General features: G+C 39.5%; 1 protein-coding gene across 1 annotated transcript; it reads left to right on the plus strand.

Moving 5' to 3' along the window:
* The first annotated feature begins 2228 nt into the window (after positions 1 to 2228).
* On the plus strand, positions 2229 to 19508 carry vapal (VAMP (vesicle-associated membrane protein)-associated protein A, like). The gene is made up of 6 exons (XM_037084179.1): positions 2229 to 2411; positions 9595 to 9747; positions 12552 to 12655; positions 14067 to 14147; positions 17415 to 17594; positions 18918 to 19508. Exons 1-6 carry the CDS (start codon positions 2354 to 2356, stop codon positions 19077 to 19079), a joined length of 738 nt encoding a protein of 245 aa, XP_036940074.1. The 5' UTR covers positions 2229 to 2353; the 3' UTR covers positions 19080 to 19508.

Raw genomic sequence — 19508 nt, forward strand, 5'->3', positions numbered from 1 at the left:
AAGATTTTTGTTTTACCTCACTCAAGTCAGAGTTGCCTTGAAGCCAGACTTTAGCCCGTATCAGAGAAACTGTCTTGATGCTTTTCTGCACTTATTTTGTGACTATGTCTAGACAGATCTGACAGAGATCCTGCAGTTTGACCTGCTTAATAACAAGAACGGCTAATGTCAGTCCTCAAAGAAATTTTTAAAAAAAAGACTTTCGTTTATACTTGTTTGGCTCTATTAAGTCCTATACACTTAATCATTACATAAAAACAGCCATCTTTGTTGGTGAGCTCTATGTAATTTGGGCCATCTGAAAAACACTAAAGTAATACTGTGCTGATAATGTGCTGTTTGAAACTGACAGTCAGTCCATAGCTCTTATGGGAGGGTGAATACAGTTAATAATAGCTAACTTAATGTGGAGAAAAAAAGTGGGCATGGACAATGTTCATGAGAAATGTAACTTATGATTATATCATATATATTATGTATGTATTATACTGATAATAAATTGTATTTCTATATATTGTATTTCCCCATAAACCCACACAACATGTTATCTCTGTGACAGGAGTGGCCAAACTGCAAGAGTATATAACTATGTAGTATGTAGTTTTAATTTACTGTTTTTTATGCCAAAACAAACTAAATACACTGAATAAACAAACTGACCTCAAAGGACAACACAATTTCATACTGTTTATATGTGGCGGATCCTGCCACCTCTCCAACTTTAGTTTGTGTAAAACTAATAAAACTGTGAAATATGAAATTATACAGACGACACAGCCAACAGTAAGCAACATTGTCTTGTTGAATGGACACCAAAACTTGATCTTATTGTAGAGCTGCTCCTGTATATTATTATTTCATTATTGACAAAGTACTCTTTCACATAACTGCAGCTGTCAGTATGACCAGATTTATTGTGATTTTCATATTTTTTTTTAGCACTTTTTTCTGTCCTGAGTTGGCAGCCATGTTGGCCAAGTGTGTTGAGCGAGACAATACAGTTCACTGAGCTTTTAACACTTAACTAGATTATATTTGACTTTAATTATAACCATCACATGCAGTTCATGGCACAAATCAAGTCTTTCTCCATTCACTACCACACAAGGTTTTTTCTGAAATTCGGTCCCGTGGGGTCCACTGAAAGGGGCTTGACTTTGGCTCTCTATAGAGTGGTGAAGTGATGATGTATTTTTGTAGGCCAACACAAAAGCCTGCATCATCCTGGTTCCCTTGACAAAAAGCCTATAGGAGATTATCATTGGATTTTGGAATATCGCCTACGCTAAGCTCTGAAACAAACACAAGTTTGTGATAGTTACACATTTTGTTCAGCAAGATAAGCACTAATTAAATCACAAGAAGTAAAAAGCTAATGTCAGTCTCTAAATAGACCATATTGTGGTTGCACGACTTTAATGTCACCAACACTGAGCATCTTATGACAGTTACTATACAGATTTTCTATATACTGATCAATATACAAGTTGTAAAAGTTGTAAAAATTAGAATACTTTCGAACTAATGTCAGGCCTGTAAAGACAGACTAGTGAGTAGATGAGTCTCCGTGTTTGGTGTGATGACTTTTAATGTCCTTGACAACTTCCGTAGTCTCCACTGTTTTTAAGACACATAAGCATTTTATGGTTCAATTGTGGGACATTTAATGATGGAGTTTATATTGTAGAACAAAACATGTACATATCTTAAGCCTTTGGTAACCACAGACCTTTGTTCATAAACATTTCTGTACTTTGTAAATGTTAAATTTTAAATTTCTTCTTCAAAACTACATAGTGTACCTTTAAAATCAAGTCATCAAGACATGGTGACTATGTTATTGGGCTGGGCCTCCCTCATAACTATTCATTGTCTATACCTTACATAATAACTTATACATATGTAGCTTTAACATTCTGGGTTTGAATCTTTTCTCCAAAACGACATAGTGCCTATTTGTTAGAATTGAAGGTGAAAAGGAGAACACTGATATGCAATCCGCGTGCACTTTCTTGCGTTAAAAAAACCCAAAAAACTCAAACACCATGTAACATACATCTAATTAGTTAAGGGGCAAGTCAGGACTGCACTCACTTTATAAATCGGTGTTTTTCCTCCACGGTACTTCCGTGTCCTCGCAGTATAACTAATCTATGCCTGTACCGTAATCACATCAGCCGCCGAGGCACGAGGGCGCGCAACAGGGTTGTGCGCTCGCGCGTTCAAGTATTTGTACCCACATGCTCGTTCGCAGCGCTCAGTCAGCGTTTGACTCAGTGGTGGCAGGGGATCTAGGATTTCCACTTGTCAGTTACTCCCCGATACCGAAATCAAGTGCATCCCCACAGCTAAAATGTCAAAGTTGGATCAGATCCTTGTCCTTGACCCTCCCTCCGACCTCAAATTTAAAGGTAGGTGTATCCAAATCTCTTGACGTGCGAAGTGTCCAGCGAGTAGTGGTGGAGAATTACCTGACTGAAAAGATTTCACACTCCCTCCAGCGAATTTCGTTGCTAGCGAGCTAGCTAGCATTCACCGCCATTTTAAGTTAGCCAGGGACGAGACGGGCCGCTGTATCCTCGCACTTTAGTGACGTGGATAGCCGGCGTGGCGTGCATCTTGACCGCCTGCCACCCGTGACAACACCTAGCAAAGCTGTGGAAGAGTGTGAGGAAGCTGTCAGGTGTTGTGAAGCTGAATTTAAGTGAGTGCAGAAGGCTCCGTATTTGCAAGTGACTTTAGCAGCAACATGAGCTACTAACCGTATGCTGTTGCTAGTGGCGTTAGCAACAGCAGCAAACTGTTGTTTCCTCGGGGCTCAGCCTATCCCCTGAAATGCTTACCAGTCACAACCCGGACGTATTGTTGAAGGAAACTGACTCTTAATTTTTTTGGTGTCAAATGTAGAGTCTATCCTGACACACCTCTGGTAGACACTTTGCCAGTCCAAGCTGGTAAAGTGACTGACTGTTGGAATGACAAACTTGGCTAACTCACGTTAACAACCTCCAGGCACAAATTACAGCAACATTTGGTTCACGTTAGTTCGTTTCCCCTTCACGATACTAACCAATTAGCTCCATATGTTCAGTAAAATATGTCAGCGGACGTCAGTGTCTTCACACCCCATTCAAGAGAAACCAAAGTAATCCATACACAAGGTTGACACCGATTTCTTAGCCCTGCAGTGGTAACGTTCAGTGATGTGTCAGTGAAGCGTTGGCGAACGATAGCTAGGCTAGCCTGCTAATGTCCGACTTGTTATCCAGCTTCATTTTTAGCTGCGCTCCAACAACAACAACCTACCTTGTTTAGCCATTTGCACGCTTATCAGTCTCATCTTCTTCTAGTCTTCCAAGGCCATAGCGCTGTAAAGGAATCCCAGCTGTTGAGCTATTTATTATGACCATTATTCATTGTGACCCAGAACTCTTCTCTGCATTTCTTGTATTTGCCCCAGTTACTAATCTGTCTCTGCTGCAGGCATTTTTGTCAATGGGACACTGTTTTATATCGTTGGTGAATATGCCACTGTCACTGAGAACCAAGAATCTTTCAGACCATTGTCTTGCTGATTCTAAGAGGCCGATTGTTGGTCAGCGCTAGGTATGAGTGGATGCTGGTTGTAGCCTGGACTTGACAGTATTGTTGGAGATATCACCAGTTCAAATACCAGACCCGAAGTATTAATGGGTAGTGTTGGGTGGGGTAAATTTAGTGAGGTGTTTTGGTGATGAGATGTCAGATGTGAAACCCATTAGGCACATGTTTAAACACCTTTACACAGTTTGCATTTTTACACCTGGTGATATGAAGTATCACAGTGGTGCTACAGAAGTGACCCGGCCTACAAATTATATTCTCCAGATGTACAGTCCCCAGCAAAAGTCCCACCGTCATTCTTACAGTGAAAATTACCATTCCAGCTAAAATCATGACTCATATTGTAAGCACAGTAAATGTCAAAATGATTTAAATTTGAATGCTCCTTTTAGTATTAATCAGGCTTTCATTCATTATTAAAGTGGTCAACTTTTTTGTTTAAATAAGATCAGGTAAAATGTTAAAATGTGGTAGTATTGCCATTAATTGGGAGCATCCGATTAAACTCATGTTTAGCTTGTGCAACAAGTTACTGGTGCCTTAATCGTCAGCTTCTTTTGAAGTGTTGTCACAATATGGAAATGTCAAACTTCGATACAGTACCTTGCAGAAAAAAAAAAATCAGTACCATTTTCGATACTACAGCAAAAAATTGACACAACTTTGAAGGCATAAAATTGTAGATATTCAAAGATGAATTTAACAAGGCTATGATATTCAGTGAGGTACAGATGTTTTTCAGATTTTCATGACTAGTAGTAGAGAGCAGCAGAGACTGTAGCAAATGATAGATATCACAGTTTCATAGAAACATTTGTGTTTCCCATTTTGATTAAGCCTTAAAAAATAATGTGCATGTGTAAAATCTGTGTCAGTAAAATTAATTTGAGATGGTGCATGAATAACATTTAAATACCCAAGCGATAGACTGATATTGTTTTCAGTGTTCTTCAGTCACATAGTTAAAATGTCTTCTCACCCCAGTCCATTTGTTTTGGATACATAAAGGTATGAACAATGGAGTCAAGACAGACTTAAACCAAAATACATGGATGTGTTTATCAATATCAACTCAAGGTTCAGTTTAGGGACAGTTAGTCTGATGGGGGAGACATGGTCCATCATAATCTGGTCATGGGCCTCATTTTACCAGATTAAGAAATTTTGCTCTAATTAGACATACTGATCAGTCACACGGCTGACATTTTCTGTCCTCAGATTAAACCTTCACCCTTTGAATACTGGAATGAATGCAAGTTCAAATTGCAAATCTGTGACAAAGGTAATGTCGATACTTATGATAATTGATATTGCACTAAGAAAAAAAATGTTGAGGTATTTTGAAAGAATTCAAATCAATATGGTTGCAAATATTTAGTTATATTTGCTTGGTGGGAGTACAACCAACAAGTTGATTTGGAGCTAAATGACTAAATAACTATCATCTCTAGTGCAATTTGAATAGTCTGGATTTTTAATCTTGTGTAATCAGGCCTTAGTTTGAGTATAAGTTTAATGCAAGGAGTTTGGTTTTCGTTCCTTGCATCTTATTGTCTCCTCAGTATAAATGAGCATGACATTAGATATTAGATTGATCAAACCTGATCGAAATCACTATTTTGAAAGGGAAAGGATCACTCGGTTTGGAGGTTTTCTGTATTGTTAGAGGAACGCAGTGGGAAATGAAAGGGTACCTATTCTGTCTTTAAGAAGCAATATGAGGAGAGTGAAGATGACCACAGCTCCATTACTGTCACAGAGGCCGAGCTAAATCGGTCTGCTTGTATCTGAGAGCTGGTCTGTTTTAGAGCCTCTGCTGGGATTCCTCCAGCAAGCTAGAGGGGGCAGCCCTCCTTTCCTTGGCTGGTATTTTTAGAATAGGACTGGCCTGGGGGACCCTAACTCAGCATACAAGCAAAGAGATGAGAGAGACGGTGCTAACGTTGCTTGAGCAAAGGTGGCATCTCAGAGTTAGGCAATAGATGCAGGCTATGTGGGTGTATAGCTGATGCGCACAACTGCTTTCCAATTTTTTTAACTGTTTCAGTCTTGGTTTCTGTGATGCTTACAGTGTATAAAACACAAACGGCGTAGAAATGCATCTCAGTCAACCTTAAATGCGTGATCGCGGAAGCAGTTACTCAGTTGTCGTAGGCCTGTGTGTTTTTTATTGAGTCTCTGTGCCAGAAAAGGGTTTTGATAAATCATCTGAGTCATGGTTCTAACCTCCCTAATCCTTCTCATTTAAAGAGCATCTGCTGCTCTTGATAATTTGGTATGTATGGTGCATTTAGTTGAAAGTGTCTGTTTTCTGTTTATACCACCAGCAGGTTAAGTACATCTGAAAGCCATCAGGCATGTGCAAAGTCAGGAGGAATTGTTGACAAGCTGTATTTGTCATGCCTGCAATACACTTTTGAACTGTGTCAAACATCAGAAGAAATGGACTTGCATTACTGCTCTGACTAAACCTTATGAGCATTACTTTACTATCAATCACCATTATTGCCAGTTATGGTAGATCGAAGAAACTTGACAGTCGCCAATTTCTTACAATAACCAGGCGAGGTCTCTTCAGGAGCCACCTGGTATTCTCTGCCATTTGATACTGAAAGGCTTCTCAGGAAAAAATAGTAGACACAGTGCCAGTGATGAGGTTTTTCAGGTTTGTAGGGATTCCTTTGTGATGCACCTTTTGTTGAAAACAACGCCCCAGTCATTACCATAACTCTGCGTGTTAGCTTTAGCTGGGTGGAGCCACTCCAATCTGGTCATGCATTGCTTCTTATCTCTGAGTACTTGGTGTGGTGGAAGGCTGAATGTAAGCTTAGTGAACTTTAGCTGCAGCCAAGCTGTTAAAAAAAAAAAAAAAAAAATGAAAAGAAAACAGAAACAATATAGAAAGTAGAAAGAATATTTTAATGTTTTTCAGTGTTAAATGTATGAAAAAATTTAAAAGGAATCAAAACTTTGGTCAAATCACCACTGTGTTATTAATCAGTCAACGCTGATGTGTTATGTGTTTTTGTGAATTATGACTGACTTGCCGACCATGAGAGGGACCTGGCAATCTGATGATCATTTAGCAGGATCATAATATCAACTTAAATGAGAAATTGAATAAGTGCATTTCAAACATTTGTCTTGTTTAATCACTTTTCAGGATACATCCAAGGCATATTTACTAACCTTTTAAACTTGTTTTGTTTACTTTATATACAATGTTGCAGGGTTCTCCCTGGAAATTTTTAGTGTAGTGGCGCGCCATCAGCCGCTATAAAGCAGCTAACATTTAAATGACTATAGTGGCCCTGGGCTAGCAGTATACGGGTGCACCGCCGTTGTTCCACTGTCTGGAGAGAACCCTGATGTTGTCTTCTTTGATAGATTTAGTGTAACAGTGAAACAGTGTAGTGTAGTGAAATCAGTTGAAACGTTGAGGTCAACCAGCTGCTACATATTAGCAGGTAGAACGTACTTTAGACATGCAAGCAAACAGACTTGTACAGCGATGCTGTGACAAACTGACAATTTACAAGGAAAGAAACAACTTGATGCACTAAATTTACAAGAAGGCACAGATGATTTAGAATTAGTCATAGTTAGTTTAGTTCAAAGTTTGTAACGATTTTTCTCAATCAACATCTCACAAAATGGCGTGTTGCCCAAACCACTGCCGATGTGGTCTGAGTGGTCAAATCGCAAATGTATCCTCAATGTGTGTTAGGGGGCCTTCACACCTGTATTTAGCTGTCGTGCTGATACGAGGTCTGAGCAGTGTCTGTGATTTTCCATGACCTGATAATTTCCCTGCTTTTGCCCTGCATAACATGATGGCATGTGTGCACCTTGTGACCGTCTGTTGAGAAAATATTAAACTAGAGTTCTGTTCCAATGCCCAGGATTGAATCCTCTCAAGAATGCATTTGCTGAAGACGGGAACCTAGTAGGCCTAGGGGATATGGCAAAAAAGTCTGTCACGATAGTGAAATTTCATGTTGGTTAATATTGATAATTTCTTAATTTTTAATGTCCAAGCAAAAGAGGCGATAAATAAAGATACTGCCAAATTGATGAGCTAATCTACTCTTTTTATTCAGTATTTCTTGTCTGTCAGCACTAATTTACTTTAGTGTTAATGGGTTGTGCTTGTGTTTTTCTTGCGGTTGGCTTGTAAAACATTTGGCCAGAGGCAGAGCTGGCGGGACAGATCATGAGTCGTAGTTGCCCTGATGGTCCTGCTGACCACCTTGGCTGTTGCAACTACAGTGTGTCAGGGTAGAACAAACGGCCGGGTGGTCGGAGCAGAGGCCGGAGCCAGCCTGCCTGCTTTGCCCAACTATCCTTGAGACACTCCAACGCAAAGAGCAGCTCTGGAAGATGAATGACACCGAGCAGAGCAGCAGAAGACTGGGTCAGAGGCCGAACTGGACAATATGATTGCTGGCACGGCTCTGGCTCATAACGGTATCAGCCCACAAGAAAAACAGATATTACTTCTGTGTGAGTTAATAGTTTTACTGGCGGAGCAAAGGTGATCTTGTGTCAGATGCGGTACATAGTAACCCATCTGACATGCTCTCCTGTTGTCACATGTCGATTGGGCAACCAAACTACACAGCTGATAAATGACTGGCTGTTCAAATGTCACTTGTAGCGCTCTTTTAACAGAACATATGATAGGGTGTTTATAAGCCAGGCATGTTTGCAATATGTTGGTTTGCATTTAATGTGTTTACATGAAACTATCAAACATTTTGCTGAATTCCTTATTTCTATCAACAAACGTTTATTACCGATAAATATTGCAATCATTTTATTGACCAGGCCTATTCCCACAAAGGATGTGAGCATGAATCTGTTTATCATGAGGAGTTTACCTGCAATACTCGAAAATTTGTAAATGCTAGGTGCCCATACCATGATGTCTGCTAACCTTTCATCAAGGGACACATTTGTTTACTGACTCCCAGACTAATTGTGCTGATCGAATTTTGGGTACCTTTTGACTTGGCCTCCAGTAGCGTTTTCGACAGAGCTGAACGGTGCTGACCATGGTTAGGGACCTAATTTGAAGCAAGCTCTGTCACAAGATAGATGAACTATTGATCTCTGGATATATGACCTGAGGATGGCAGGACTTAAAATACAAATATGAGCATGGGACAACTATATGAAATCAGTGTGGGAAAGAATCTAATTTAAATCAGGTGGTTCAGCCCATCTCCTCTTTCTCCTCTCCTCTGTTGTCATGAAAGGACTGCAGGAGCCTTTTGGTGGTCTCATGCAAAGCTTTGCATTTGGAGGTAATTGTACCCCTCCATCAGGACTGTAAGGTGGTACTTGGAAGCTACACACAACAAAGTAGCAGGAAGCTCTGGAGTAATCCTCCAACCAAGAAAATCCTAGGCAGTTTTTTATATTCTAGAAAATATATCACAAGTCATAACTGATATGTTTTAGAAGTAAAGTCCTGCTTGTATATCTATTCCTTGTTTCTAAAATATTTACAGTAAAGTATTCTTCAGCTTCAAGCCAAGAAGTCAGTATTCAATTAGTGGTGGAGTCTTGTAGGCCTAATCTAGTTGTAGACTTGAAGTATTTTTCAGCTAATCTTTTTAAAGCTCTTATTTAAATTTGGCACACAAACACTGCAGCCCTATGCGTCTTCCACAGATGAGGTGTAACTTGAATTATTGAATTTCCCCTATTTCTGCAGTTCTGCTGTAAACAACATGTTTGTCCTCCATCCTCTGACATGAGCTCCCTTGCAGTGTCATGGTGCAGCAGAAACTTTGCTGTGACTGTTAAAGTCAAGGCCTGAACCACTTTTGTATATTTTGTTTCTTAGATAAATATGGTTACAAGAATAAGATTTGTAGCTTTTATTTCCATTTGCAGTTGTGCTGTGGTGGTGTACCCACAGGAGAAAAGTGTACACCTGAATGCAGAAGTAAAATAATAATGCACTTTTGTTTGTCCTTCGAACAGGTCCTTTCACAGATGTAGTCACCACCAACCTCAAACTGAAGAACCCTTCTGACAAAAAAGTATGTTTCAAAGTGAAGACAACTGCGCCGCGCAGGTACTGTGTACGGCCAAACAGCGGTGTCATTGATCCCGGAGCAACTGTCATTATCTCTGGTAAGTTTTCAAGTAATGGCTACTATTTTTTTCATTTATGTTTAGTGTACAGACTCCCTATTAGTCCACAAAATGCTGTAGCTGATTGAGAGAGGCAGTGTGAAACCTGAGGTAGAAACGAGTTTAGGGAAATGTAGCATGATTTGATTGTGGGTTGAAAAGGCCACGCAATAGGTTGAAGCTGAGTTGTCAAAGCCCTAAGCTGTGATATGTGGAAGCAGTCTACATCCACTTGTGGCAAATGTGGTGTATTGTACATGTTGAATGTGGACAGAAACTTACCACTTGTAACCACTATACCATCATGCGTTGTTCATGCGAACAACTGTCTTTAAGAGTTGCACAATATTGGACCTGATTGGTCACATATTGCAAGTGGGCATTTGTGTCCAAAATTTTACTATTAACAAATACCCACTTGTGTACCATGAGGCTATGGAAACATGCTACTTCATGCATCTTGCAGAGATGAGGCTCATTTCCAAAAAGGAGACACTATACTATCTAAATACATTATTTTTTCCTCAACATTTTAATGGTGAGTTAATATCTACAACTGTAGATGACCAAAAAATAAAAAAATGTAAGGTTTTCATAATTAACAGTGAATACTGCCTCCAGGAATTGATAATTGGTGACCAGCCCCCAAAATCCTGATCCAATCAGCTTGGATATATTTAAGTTGACAGTTTGCTGTAGGTCTAGGACTGTGTTCTTATAAGAAACTGCTTCTTCATACAATAGTCACTGAAGGATTGTCGCAAGGGAAATAGATAGAAAATACCTGGTTGTAGATCAGAAATGACTTCTAGGATGTACAAAGAATATTCATGTTTGCAGTCCATCTTAATATTGTAATTGGAGCTGATGGCAAAATTAGATTTTCAGTCTGCCCTTTATGATCAAATTAGCCTAAATATGTTTTTTGTAACAAGGTTGGCTGGTTGATCATGGAGTCTGTTAAGGACAGCTGCCTCGCCCAAATTGTCGTTGGTACTTTCTCTTTACTTTCGTCATGATCCATTTCCCACTTTTAATGTTCACCATGTTCCATATACTTTCTTCTGAAGATGGGATAAACGCCCTGCTTAGATATGTTGCTTGATTGCAGATCAGTGTAGTGAATAACCAGGTGCTCTGAGTACACAATACCAACAGTGATATTCATGTAGTGACTCTCACAATGCATGTCTTTGGATAAATTGTTGTTTGATTGTGACAATAACCGCACATCCACAATAATATTGTAGTCCTAGTCATACCTGCAGATTTTGTTTTCAGATTTTGTTTATTTTTTTTCTGTGTTTTCTGGTGAAAGTTACAGCGAAGCATTTGGTGATATGAAATATGATAAACACAATAATCACTATTTCATTGATCGTTGTTGAATTTCTTCTGTCCTGTGTTTAAGCGTCACTGGAAAAAAATAATCCCCAAACTTTTCAGTTGCTCCCCATTTCAGCTTTGCACGCCAGAGGAAGGAACAGTCCATATGGGGAAAATCTATTGTGTGTCCGATTATTGTTCATTATTTCCAGGCTTGAGTACTTGTGATATCTACAGAAAAGGTTCAGCTGAAGATATAATAAAGACATGAAACATGTCAGGTAATCAGTTGGAGTTAGTTTTGGCAAACACACTTCTCTTATGTGGTAATGACGGTTGACACTAAGGATCACTGGTTTATTCGATTCCTGCCGCACGTGTCAATAATACCTGTCCTTTAGGGCTCGATTTCTTCACAGTAGCTCCGCCTCAGACACCATGTCAGGTTCTTATAATAATACAGACCTCTACTGTGGGCTCTGGTATTCCCTTTTGCTCAAAAAGTAGACAACCATAAAGTATTGCGCCGCACCAGAGCAACAAACATTTCTGCTGTTCGGTTACATACTGTGAGCTGGAAAGTGCTTGTTTTAGGCTTGTCAGCCGTTTTGAAACAGGAAACTGTAAGATGGCTACATGGTAACAAACCATGTCAAATTATAGCTAAACACAAAAATAAGATATATTTTAGAAAAGATTGAAGGTGAGAAATGGACAGTGAACAGAATCATGATTATTATCTGAACAGTGTTTTTTCAGACTGTACCTCAGTTCTGACACTATAGCAACCACTTCTGGTTTAAGAACTTTCTCTTATGTAACTTAAATATGTTTCTGAAAACACTTCAAATGAATAGAAAATAAGTAGTTGTAAGTAAATAGGCAGTTTGGTTGAGATCGATCAGATAGAGAGAGAAGGACATCTTGTTCTCTCTTAAAATCCGACTATAAAACCCATGCATTTTTCATCATTGGTAAGTTTGTGTGGGTGCAGAAGTTTAAAATTGTTCATTTGTATATCTTCAAATATTGTAGTGATGCAAAGCTGGTTGAAAAATTCTGCATAGTTCCCATTGTGAAGTGAACTCTACTGTACTCTACAGCATTTAGAAGTAGGCTAACCTGCTTGTTGCAGTTCAACCTGACTACAAAGGCTGTCCTCTGGAGCAACTATCCATCAAACCACACAGGAGGGATTATTTGTTTGATACTGTTGAACTCTTGAAATTTGATAGAAGATGGTATAATAAACCAGTGAAAGGAAAAGTAAGCAACATGACCTTGGTTAGATGTCAGTATTTGTCATTAAGTATGGGCCAAATGTTTGAACTTGAGATTGCCACATTACATGAAGAACATAGATTAGATTTCAGAGTAGATGGTTGGGGAATTTTGCACAGTATTTTCAATATTTATCAATTTTCTGTGTGGAGCTGTTTTTACACAAGTGTTCTAACATTGTTCATCTTTCATTACAGTCATGCTACAGCCCTTTGACTATGACCCGAATGAGAAAAGTAAACACAAATTCATGGTGCAGACGATTTTTGCCCCGCCAAACGTTTCTGACATGGATTCATTGGTAAGTGATAATTATCATTATTTTTTTTTGAATGACTTGTAAAACAAGGTGTTTTTAAAATGAGAATACCAAAATACACTTAGCACCTATTTCACATTTCAGTTAGTTGGTTGTTGATTCACTCATTTTCATGTTGGGGAAATCCACACACCACCAGAAATGAGGGTGCTCTTAGCAAACTTCTACTCTTACTTGTGTAAGAAACAAGTTTGCCTGGGATTCTCTAGTTGATCTCCATTGTCTTTGATGTGTCTCTTAGCCAGCCCACACCAAAGTAAACAACCAAAACTAGTTGCAATTTAAACAAACAAGTGAAGAGTGTAAGAGATTATTTCAAAGAGGATAAGTCAAATTATTCCAGGTGGATTTCAGTTGTCATGTAACCAAATTATATTGTATTCTGCTTCATCAAGTGACTGTTCACTAAAGTTTACAGTAAACTAGGTTATGTTACAGCTGAGACAGCTCAGAATATGTTCCGCATTAAAGAAAGTGAACAGCATAAAAGTGGAGAGCAAAAATGTGCTCTTAAACATTTCTTGTGTTCTTGCTGCGGTAGAGTCCTGTGCATACATTTTAAAGCCTAGGATTTAAAGGCCCTTAACTCTCATCATAAAATATTCTACAGGATATGAAAACGTGCCATCATTGATTTTTGATCATCAGTAGTCCACCAGTAATTTCTGCTTACTTAGAAACATTTTGATTTGATCATCAATTATGGATAGGTAATTGACATTCTGCAGAGTTGCTTGCCATGCAAAACTCTCCTTGCACAAATACTGCAAAAACGTCAAACAAACTGAGATGCATTCTCCAGTTATCCACCAGATGGCAGCAAAGACTTTGTCACTCAGTAAGACATATGCACATACCTTGTAGTCTTGTTCATGAACTGACTTGTCTTAAGTAAAATCCAGGAAGTTTAGGGAAACAAAGGTCTGACAGGTTCTAATAAAGTTTTCTGTTTAATCAGATAAATTGGTTCCGTCGCAGTACCAAACCCCTTTACCTTTCTGTTCTGTAGCTTCCATTTATGACACAGATAATTTCCAGCAGTTCTGAGCATTATGAGCCATTTTATCTGAGTAAGTGTATGAATATACAATAGAAATGTCTCAGTAAAGGAGCTTACCTTGTGGAAATTTTCTTTAATGCAGACTCAAAACCACTGAAAAAACTGTACATTTGTGACAGTTTGCGGCTAGTTTGTACAGGAAAACAAGGAGGGCTTATAAAAGTTTTTCAAATGAAGCTGTGTGTGTTTAATGTTTATGTAATATCCTTAGATTCAAGACTGCATTGCATTTGAATAGCATGAATTGGGTTGAAGTGTGTGTATGTGTGGACAGAATCCAGCTGCTAGCAGTTTAAATTGATGAATAACATACCCATTTTTCATCTCCACCAGTGGAAAGATGCAAAACCCGATGATCTCATGGATTCCAAGCTGAGATGTGTCTTCGAGCTGCCTTCTGAAAACGATAAAGTGGTAAGAGGCTCTGCTGCGCATTAAAAACAGCTTATTTTCACCGTATTTACATGATGATCTGATCTATGGTTTTTGTCACTGAAGGACTTGGTTTGGACTTTTCCAGGATGTCTTAGGTTTCCATAGAAGCGAAACCTTACCTATAATGTCAGATTGGTAGAGCGTGCTGTTCAAGGCCTGTCCCAGGTGCAAAAATGTACAGAACTTTAGCTTCCTAATTCTCTTCCCCCTCCTCATGTGCATCTTTCTTGCTCAGTATCTAATAGGAGTAAATTTATTTTCAGCAATTATTTTATAATCCATATTTTATTTGTGTAATAGCCTATCAACACTCATACACTCACATAAATATGATTCTGCAAAGTTACTCATAAGTTATGTTATGTGATCAATGTAGTGGAATAAAAAGTAAAGTAAGAAGCAGTAAATGGAGATACTTAAGCAAAGTGACTCAAATGTGCTGGAGTCAATTGTAGCTCCATTCAGTTTTTATTCTAAATTTCAACACCAACATTTTCAGTTTTAATACAAAGCATATTGGTTCAAAATAGGGTTCACAATGTCCTAGATTACTATTAATTGGTATGGATACTGGCCCTGAAAAAAACACATCAGTCAATCTGTACTCTCCTCACACTAAATAATCCCAAGCCTCACAAAAAGTTTTCAAAAAGTTAAATTATGTCTTTGCTGTGCAGATCTGGAGGATAACAATCATGAAACGCCTTCCTGTTTGGTGAGCTGATCACCTCTTAACTTCAGGTGTGTCAGAGGTCACACATACAGATCTAGACACTTCCCAGACTAACAAATGAATTTGTGGTTGTTAGAAAATGCATAAACAAAGGAACAGATACCACAAATCAAATAAACGTGCATTGACCTTTTTAATCGTAATTGGTATACACTGAAGGTTGACAGTTAATACTGAGAAATTGTGTATACCTGTTAAACTACTCCAACATGGAAAAAAAGGGATGATGGAAAGATGAAATTAAAGCATGGTACAGTGATGGGTAAGGACAAATATACCTCCTTAGAGAAAGATATCTTTCCTCGTTACACTGCACATACCTGTGCAAGTGAAAATGTTTTTACAAAAGGCTTTTAGATTATTTAACATAGCCAAAAATCACATTGTACAATATGTAGATATTCTATTGAGGGGTGCACAGATTATTAACATGCAGCTGATGGTTGTGGAGCTGAAGTACCTCAGCCTGCAGATGCCTTTTGCACTGCATTTTGCATTTTAGTGGTTAACGTCACCTATGCCGCCTACATCAAGCCCAAGTGCTCCGCGGTGAATACCGAGTGCAGCTGCTGTGAAACCATTTCAAGGTGAGAGAGGAGCACTGACAGATGAACAGTTGATGTGGGTGTTTACTTACAGTCAAGCATCAAACATTGTTGTTTGCCAGCACAATAACTGGAGACCTAAGCATGGCTCTCAATACAACTCAAGTAGAAGTGTTGTATTGGACTGCAGAAAATTGTCTCCAGTGTATTGTCAGAGTGACAACAACTGAACGTTATAAGCTGTACAAAAAGATTTTATTACAGGGCTGTTGTGAGTATTGCATAAGCTTGTACTCAATAAACCTCTGAACACACTGGGAGCATGTATTAATGAGCCTTCAGTGTAATGAGGATTTAGATAAGCATCTCTGCTGGACAGCTTAGCAGGCCTGCATACTTCAGGTGAAAGTGCCACCAAGGCCAGATTTAGCTTACACTAAGAAGCTCCTGTGTGGATATGTGGACTGTTGAGTCAGCACTGTATCTGCTCTCCGCTACAGCACGTGTAGCAAGTATGTTATGTGAAAACATGGTGAGATGGAGTAGTGTAAAATGTGATGTTATAATCTGGAAATGCATTTCTATAGTGTGAAAGATGAGCCTGATGTGTCAAACCCTGATGTGTTTTTATTGCCAACATATTGTGTGTAGCACCAGGTATCGGAGTACTCAAAGCCGATGGCATTTAAACGGGTGCACTGAGTCAAAAACATGACGAAAGAACAAAAAAACATCCCCACAATGACCACCACTACTTGTATCTAATGAAGGTCTGAGGACAAATGTTGTTAATACAGTAAGCACAATGAAACAATTGATTGTGTGCAGTGTTCTTTTTACCTTGACAAGCAGTTGAAAGGAATCAAACATCTGGTCATATTCATTATCTTGTTTACTTTTTCATAGATCTGATAGTTTGCAGTTTTAATTAATATTCGCCTTAATATCACAGTTCTTACATGGCTGCTCATGTTTATAACGTAATTTAAAGGATGCTCAGCCAAGAATAAGAATTATCTGCTCACCCCTGTGCAGTGTCGATATTTGACGATCTGATAATGAGACTTGCATTCACACAAAAAAAAGATAATAGTAATAATTGCTTGAAGAGTTTGTTTCCATTAGATAGTGTTGCCTTAATTGTCCACCTTAATGCAAGCACACTGGCTTGCCTCACATGTTCTTCTCTTCCAGCAATGTTTATCTGCCTTCTTTGTTTTCTTAAGACGCCACAGGAAACACGCTGCGTAGCAGGTCGAAAATCACATGCATCGTATGACATGGGAGCAAGCAGGTGCACCTACAAGTTAGACCAAAACGGCATAACTAGGCCTACATTAAGTAGGAGCTGTTGCATTACAATCACCAGAAAGCAATTCTCCGATTGTCTGCAAATCATGTGTGATTTGGCAGAAAGCTGGAGAGAGAGGGTAGATTGTCCACTAGTTAATCAGTTGCAGATAGCAATGTTCTCTCGGATAGATACAAAGAAAATTTTACTAAGGTGGGTCAACAAATATACTTCAGCAGCTGTTAATATCCCGAAGTGGATCGACCAAGTAAGGTTTGTATGTGTGGGAAACACTCATTTGGTTGAAAAATTATCTGGGCCTGAAAGGGCTTCTATATAATTTGGATTGTGGCAAGGATGATGATAACCTCATATCCTGCCAATGTATTGATTGTAAACTTAAGACTACAATACAGTAGTTGTATTTCCATTACAAAGCCCTTCATTTCTTCATGCCGTCATGTAGTCTCTCCCACAAAACAAAGCCACATCAAACATGACTTCTGGAGGGACGCATTTCCTCCCTGGTCTCTTTGATCTGGAACTGTGAGCTTCTGGGCCTCGGACAAGGCTGCCTTTCTTTGGCACGGGATCCCGTCTAGAGGCTAACCTCCCTACTTAGCTCAGGGCATGCTGGATTTCACTTCAGTGGTTCTCTCCCTCTGCTTGTCGGGCAGAATGACGTGGAGGCGACCAAAGCAGCCCCGGTGATGAACTCTGCGAAGGGCGACTCCACAGCAGCCACGGTGCCTGTCTCTGCCTCACTGGACGATTCAGAGTTGAAGAGAGTGCTGGAGAAGTGCAAGAGGCAAGCAGCTGAGCTGAACAAGCTGGCTGAGGAGAACCGGCAATTAAAGGTTAGATGGGCTGACAAATGATATTCATAACATGATGAAACAGTGTTTTTTGCGTTTCATTCTGATGCGTTTTACAAAGAAAAGAAGGAAAACCAAATATGACTCAGTGGACCCTGTTGTATAGCAGAAAACCCAACGATAAAAATATTTGAGTGAATAAGTCTAAATCAAAGGTCAGAAAACTGATGTCACACTGCTCTTATTTAGGAGTATTTACTTTTAAGAGGTTGCATTAAGTGACCTTTGCTTAGGATGTCTGGCCAACGTGTTCAAAGAGGCCTGCATGTGACAGAAAACTGACACCAATTAATCTGATGAAGCTGACAGCTACCTTGAGTATCATCTGATGAAGCAACTAATCTTATTAAACCATCAAATCTTAAGTCACACTGCTAGTTTGTACTTAAAATGAAACTCTCGCCAAAATGCAACCCAGGCTTTATTTGTAAATGTATGAGTCAAACCTTTGAGTAAAAGCATAATTAGGACGAAAGATGCACTTTGAAGATTTACCGTTGTTGCGTTTTCGGGCAAGCTAATTTTCAGTGGTGTGCAGGGGCACTCTTACTCTAGTATCAAAATCTCTATTTTTAAAACACTAAGAAGGCAACACAACATGTGTCTTTGCTCGTAGTATCACCAGGGTCTCTACACATGAACGCAAGCATTGAGAACATTGTTTGTGTACACAGAGTTTAATAAAAAGAGAGTTTTTGGACAACTCACATTAGCAGTAGCATCTCCGGCGCGGCGCTGTCATGGCAGACAAAAAGTGTCGATCCCCGAGTGCGACCTAACAGGCAGGAGGTCCACCAATAATCTCCTTCCTGTTAGGTCGCACTCGGGGATTGACACTTTTTGTCTGCCATGACAGCGCCGCGCCGGAGATGCTACTGCTAACATTGACCGTAGTCAATCTTAAAAGTGCCTCTTTGGTCATAATTATGCTTTTACACGAAGGTTTGATTCATATATTCACAAATAAAGCCTGGGTTGCTTTGTGGAGAAAGTTTCACTTTAAAGGTGTGGTACGTAAGAAGCACAGAAGTTGCAGCACAATACACAGATGTTCTAACGTCAGATTGTTATTCATGTTCTGTTGAGAATTTGACTTAATTATTGAATGTTTCAACTAAAATTCTTACATATTGCGCTTTTTGAAAGTGTTGCCTAATGTCAAAATTAAATCATACATTCTTTCAGAGAAGATTCGGCTTCAGAGAAACTTACGTGACATTAGTTGTTTTAAAGTGGCAGATGTGATCAAGAATAGTCCTCTATTGTCCTGATCTGTCCTTCATTCCTCCCCTTCCTCTGTTTCAGGACGAAGGTCTTAGAATGAGAAAGGTACCCCGCTCAGACCACATGACATCAAACTCAACTAGCCTCCTCGGCCGAGAAGCCAGCACCACCTCCCTGCCCTCCCTCCTCGTCGTCATAGCAGCCATCTTCATCGGATTCTTCCTAGGGAAGTTCATCTTGTAGACTGGGAGATGCATGCCAGCCGTATCCCCGCCCCCGCCCCCCCCGGCTCCGGAATAAAAACAGGCCTGGAAAAACCGAGAAGTCTTTCTGTTGACTTTGCCATATCATTGGTTGTGTGGCCTACAGTGAACACATCTGTACAGCATCATTCGAAGGCGTCGCCTTTTTACAGTCTCACACGGTTAGTACACACAGAGAGATGAGAAAAGAAAGGCGACAAAAAAAAGTGATTGCTCCTTTTTTGTTTTCTGTTTTTTGATGGCTGGATTGTACAGGTAATGTGCCGGGACAATGAAAGTTGTATACTATCAGTCAACATGGAAGATACACCTAGAGTGAACCATGGGCTAGAGGCAGTCAAAAGATTAGATTCTCTCTCTCTCTCTCTCTCTCTCTCTCTCTCTCTCTCTCTCTCTCTCTCTCTCTCTC

The sequence above is a fragment of the Acanthopagrus latus genome, chromosome 21 (assembly GCF_904848185.1).
Source record: "Acanthopagrus latus isolate v.2019 chromosome 21, fAcaLat1.1, whole genome shotgun sequence".
NCBI lineage: Eukaryota > Metazoa > Chordata > Actinopteri > Spariformes > Sparidae > Acanthopagrus > Acanthopagrus latus.